Source organism: Corapipo altera, unplaced genomic scaffold (assembly GCF_003945725.1).
Source record: "Corapipo altera isolate COAL_440 unplaced genomic scaffold, ASM394572v1 165, whole genome shotgun sequence".
Classification (NCBI taxonomy): Eukaryota; Metazoa; Chordata; class Aves; order Passeriformes; family Pipridae; genus Corapipo; species Corapipo altera.
In genome coordinates, this window is record NW_020884954.1 from 2,152,467 (window position 1) to 2,157,945 (window position 5,479).

Below are 5,479 nucleotides of genomic sequence, written 5' to 3' on the forward strand. Positions count from 1 at the left end.
GTAAATGAATTACCCTGTTTGCCTGCTAGAATATACCAAATGGCCAGGCAGAAATGGTGTTAACAGTTCTGCATGCTCTTCTTCTAGTGCTGTTCTTTGACTCGGTATTTTTAGCCCCGTTTCTGAAATAAAAAGGATTTTAAAGCCCCTGTAAATGTTCTGGGGGGCTTGTGTGAGTTTATCAGGCTTCCACTAGTACCTTTGAACCCACTGGCCAATTCCATACAAATATGGGGAAGGAAGGAGGGTCCTGCAGTTCCCCTGGTTCCAGCACATGGCTGGATGTGGCCTTACCCTTTACCAGACATGGGGGAATCCGCACAGGGTGGAAGAAGACAACCTTTAAGGTCTCTTCCAACCCAAACCATCCTGTGATTCTGTAAATAAGTTATAAAACTGGCATGCATCAGGATAGCTGCAAAACCCTTACCTTCCAGCCATTTCCAATTTCATCTCTTCCTGCCTGGCTGACAGAACTTCCACAGCACAGTAATTAATGCTATCTCAATTAATGCTACCTCAAAATACTTCACAAAACCTTCAGCAGAACACACAGATCAGCAGTGCTATCACAGTTACCTGTGTCTTCAGACAGTGCTGCTCACCAGAACTGCAAAAACAACGGAGAAGAAAGGTGCCAAGACTAAAAGGCTCTACTGAGAAATTCAATACTACGTACAAAGCAATTCACATTTTATTTTAAATCGCAATAAACTGTACAAAAATGTTTCATTCTTGCCAAAAATAACAGCAATATTTTCAATCTTACTTCTAGACAAACAAACAAACTCTTTTGTTAATCTGTCCTGGGTGAGTTTACAAATAAACATACAATAGGACGTCGGGAGGGAGCGAACAGATGCGGATGTTTGTGGAACACATTTTTAGTGGCTCTCAGGAATTGCAATACTCCTGCCATGCCTGTCAAAAGCCTGAAGAAATCACGGGTTTGTGTCTCACACAAAGGAATGTAAACAGGGGGGAGGACTCTGCCAAGGACACTGTAAATGTACCCCTGTGTCACTGACAGTCACTCACACCAGAACTGCCCCACACGGGGGCTCGTGCAACACCTGAACCACCCTCCCAAATGCCACTGAAACACACACCAAAGACTCCTCTGAAAACTGTTTTCGAAAAGAATAAAATCCTAAGTAACAGAACGTAAACGGATTATACTCCTTTGAACCTTTTGGGGTTTTTTTTTCCTTATCCCAATTCCTCAGTGAGTATGTAACAGCCCCATCAGCCCCACAACCATCAGGTGCGTTTCCCACGATGCAATGAAGTAAAGGAGCACCCTGGGTAAGCCAGTCAGGTGTGGAAAGCCCCTCTGCCAAGAGCATGGGCCTATTTTCAGGCTTGATTTTGTTTGCCAAACACATTTAGTGTGGACCAACAACACATAATTTAGGTCACCGACCACAGTTTCTTCAGTCCGAGGCCTAAAATGGAAACACAATTGCAGTGATGTTTTTAACATTTCACTTTTTTTTTTTTTTCCCCTCAGCTTTGAAACCTAAGTTAAGAACAAGCTGTTTCAACAGATTGGTTAGAGCTTAAAAAATTAAGCATTTTCTGTTACTTCAGAACTGTTTGGGGGAATACCGTCTTCTTGAAATTCCACTTTATCTGGATAGAGCTTAATGTAGGTGTCCACCATCAAATCTAAGTCATGTTTTATGTCAAAGTTTATGTTCAGCAGGGCCAGGTTGCTGGACCTGTGCTCTGTCAAGGTGTTTTTCAGGTAGGCCTTTAAGCGCTTCCGCCCTATCCCGTATTTTTCATTCTCCACCTTCATCAGTGGCAGTATGCACAGGACCTTGAGCAGTGCGTAAACATTGGGGAAAAACTTTATGTCAGGCAAGTGAAGTGCTTCATAAATAGTGGCTGGAAGTTCAATGTCTTTCCCTCTGTGCTTCCACTTGATCCTCCAGCAGTGCAGCTCGGCAGACAGCGTGTCTGGGTTAGGCAAGTCATTCTTGAACATGTCGGCGTGGTGCTCCTCCGACGTGTTGAATTTGAGCTGCCCCATGACCGAGGGCACCAAAGACAAACACTTAAGAGCTTTCAGATGTTGTTCTGAGAATATATCTTTTAGCTCTTGAATAATATGCTCCACCGTGGGGACGCTCAGGATTTCTTTGTAGTAGTTTTCTGACGTCATGTCGGGGTCGAGGTTCCCCTGCTGCGCCCGGCGGAATTTTCCCGGCAGCTTAATCTGCACGTCCAGTTTCGCAGCCAAATTTGTCGCTTCCTCGAACCAAAACTCGTGGTAAACCTCAATATGCTCCATCACCTCGTTCAGGGAGTGCAACACCGCCGTTAAGCTGCCGGCTGCAAAGAACACATCCGACGTCTGCCCCTGGAGGTTCCTCCCGAACGCCCTCGTGAAAGACAGGACGTTCTTCATGATGACGACGGTGACAATGAAATCAAAGTCTGTCAGGGCACTGCAGAGCACAAACGCTCGGCCAGCGATGAAGTTGTTCCACCTGACGGTCGAGTCGCTGCTCACGGCGTCCAAGCACAGCACCAGGGCCTGCATGAGGTCCACCAGCACCTCAAAGGTGTCGTGCCTGCCCGTCCACTGGGAGCGGCAGATCTGCTTCAGCTCGTTGCCCTTCTCCTCGTTGTCCTGAAAGAGAGCAGAAATGGTGTTGTCCAGTTCTGCCAGCAACTGTGGAGACTGGTTAAAGAGACGGCAAACTTCTTCCATCGTTCCCAGTGCAACGGAAACACCGACCACGGGAACGGACTTTGCCAGCCAGACGTTTAAGGCACAGGAGGAACAGAGGGTATACACAGCCTGGGGATACCTCTCCAACAGTCTTGTAGCCACCGCTTTCATTTTAGAAGCAAACCCACTGGAGACAATGTAGGCTTGACCCCGGCAGTACTCCATGTTCAGACCCCACTTCTCAGTAATAGTTGTGTGGAAGTTAACAGCCAGCATGTCAGGATCGGCCTCGTACGGCAGAAACCCTATGAACTCTTCTCTCAGGTTGTGGGAGTCGTCCACAAACCTCACCAGCACCGGCAAATGCTCCTCCCCTGCTATGTCCACGACTTCATCCGTGACAATGGAGAAGAAGTGTGAGTCTCTGACCTCCCTCAGCGTCTCCTCTCTGACACAGTTCTCGCAGATCTCGAGCATCTGTTTCTGCTGGGTTTTCGAGCAGTACTCGAGGTTGACCGCAGTCATCTCGAACCGCTTCCTCAGGACCTCATCACCACCGTTTATCCTGTACTCCAGCAGGGCCTGAAAGTTGTCTGAGGCAAAAACGCCTTCTGGAAGCTCATCGACAGTATGGCCATCCAAAGGGATATTCTGTTTCCCCATCAGGATCAAGATTTCAAACAGTGATTTAAGGTAATCCTTGTTTTCTCTCTCCTCCAGTGTCAAGGGAACAGCCTCTTCCTCCTGTCCCTGCCCTCCTTCCTCTGAGACAGTATTTTGGGCGTTGCTTTCGTTGCACTCTTGAGTTGCCTGTTGCCGTTCAAAGGCTTCATCAACTGCAAAATGAGAAATACCATCAGTGTCCACAGCAAGACACAGCATTTACCTCCCCCTTACCAAACCCATTACACCTTTAAGTTACCAGAGGAGAATGTTTCCAGTTTAAAAGTGAATGAGTAGTTTGGAAAGAGTTTGTACACGTACAAACTAATAGTTATGTGTCCTGCATCACCTAGTCAGCTTTAGTAAATGAAGTTTTTATGATCTCAGTTATTTTTGCCCACTTACTCTTTTGCTGCTTCAGTGTTCTTATTTCCTCTTCACTCTTAAAGAAAAACAAAGAACTCACATTGATGATAATGTCCTGCACAGAATCTTAACTATTCACACATCGAGATCAGATACAAGTATTGTAGCTAAGGCCAGATAATATTTACCAGAAAGTGCTAGAAAGTCTAAGACAAGGAGGTTTCTTCAAGTAGTGTTTTGCTGCCATTACCTGTATCTGCTAACTACATGAAAATACTGTTACCACTGCTAACATTCCCATGCTTATATTAGAAGTTTCTTCAATGTGTATTTTATAATTTTTAGTAAACAGATTCTCTTTTCACAATTTTTCCATTCGCAACTTTTTTATTTTCTTTTGTTCTCCTTTTTCATTTTCTTTTAATATTACGGCAATCATTTTACATCAAAAGACTCACCAGCTCTTTTATCCTTTTCCTGTACCTGCTGTGGGGTTTGTTCAGGTGACTCGTGAGGTCAAAGATGGTTGGCACAGCATTATCCCGCAGAACCGTCCTGTAGGGGCTCTGGAAGCAAACACAGACTGGGATTAGGGAATCCTATCGGAAATTCTCACTCTGGGTGCACAAAATTTTTTCCTCCTCCTTTTCTCCTTTCTTTTTTTTTTTTGTATTTTATAGTGTTTTCACTTCCTGATGCTGCCAAAGAGAAAGCTGTGCTGTGCAATGCACATTCCGGAGATACGAAGAGAACACTGAAAATGAGAAGACAAGTACTAAAGAAAACTCCAACCCGAACTAGAAATACTTTTTTTCTCCCCATTATCTTCACATCAAATACCCTGGAGGCAATCATTTTAATTTACTGCAATATTACGATTTAAAATAAAAAAATTTTAAAAAAATCAACATTCTGCTTAAAAAGACATTTGTGCAACGGAAAGGAAACATTTTGTTACTGTTGTGTGTTGGGTTTTATCACTTATTTCACAGCTCTAGAAAATATCCACTAAACATTTTCACTGTGAAAATGTTCTGTTGCTTCAAGTAGAACTATGAATTCCACAAAGCACTACTGTGAAAGATTATATTGAAGGGAAAAGACTTGTAGATGGTCACGAGGAAAGAACTGCAGCGAAGGCCAGTGTTCCACAAACCCCTTAAACCAGCAGGAGCAGCTGTTTCTCTCTCCCCCAGCTGCTCATTTCCACCTCACCCTTTGTGCCAACAGCCTGCGTGGTGTCCCAGACCATGACAACATTAACACCAAGAAATTAATTTTCCCAGTGACCAATTACCCAGGAGCTCAAAGATTAAAAGGCAGAGCGTTCTGCTGAAAGACGTTATGCTTTGCAAGGTGCAATAAATAACTGCTTGTTTTCACTCACACTTCTGCATATCATAGAAGTCTCAAAATGTTTAGCACACAGTCTGTAATGTTTGTTGAGTTGATCTGGAGTTTTATCTTCTAAGTCTGCCCTTCGACAGTTCTCCACCCATCTCTGGCACCTGCACGTGAGCAAAGGAATTAGAGAGTCTTAAGATAAAACAAAACCCCTTCCAATTTCAAACCACACTCAGAATTGCAGGTTAAGCAGCTTCGAGGAAGGAAGGAAGCAAATACCACGTATAAATCACAAAAACATTCAGCCTTAGGCACCTACTGTTTGTAAGGAAAGAGGTAACCGGTGTTGCCCTGTGCCTGTGCACCTTCCAAAACTGTGAGCATCCAGTTAAACCAAGCATTCCCATCCCCAGCATCCAGTTAAAC

General features: G+C 44.4%; 1 protein-coding gene across 1 annotated transcript in view; it reads right to left on the reverse strand.

Annotated features, from left to right (window-relative positions):
- Positions 1–1,207: 1,207 nt before the first annotated feature.
- Positions 1,208–5,479, reverse strand: part of THAP12 (THAP domain containing 12) — a 5,592-nt gene continuing 1,320 nt past the window's right edge. Inside the window, exons 2-5 of the mRNA XM_027663630.1 lie at positions 5,097–5,217; positions 4,168–4,275; positions 3,749–3,785; positions 1,208–3,516 (exon numbers count right to left, since the gene is read on the reverse strand). Coding sequence (XP_027519431.1) covers positions 1,568–3,516; positions 3,749–3,785; positions 4,168–4,275; positions 5,097–5,217 — 2,215 coding nt within the window. The 3' untranslated portion in view covers positions 1,208–1,567. The remainder of the gene's footprint in view (positions 3,517–3,748; positions 3,786–4,167; positions 4,276–5,096; positions 5,218–5,479) is intronic.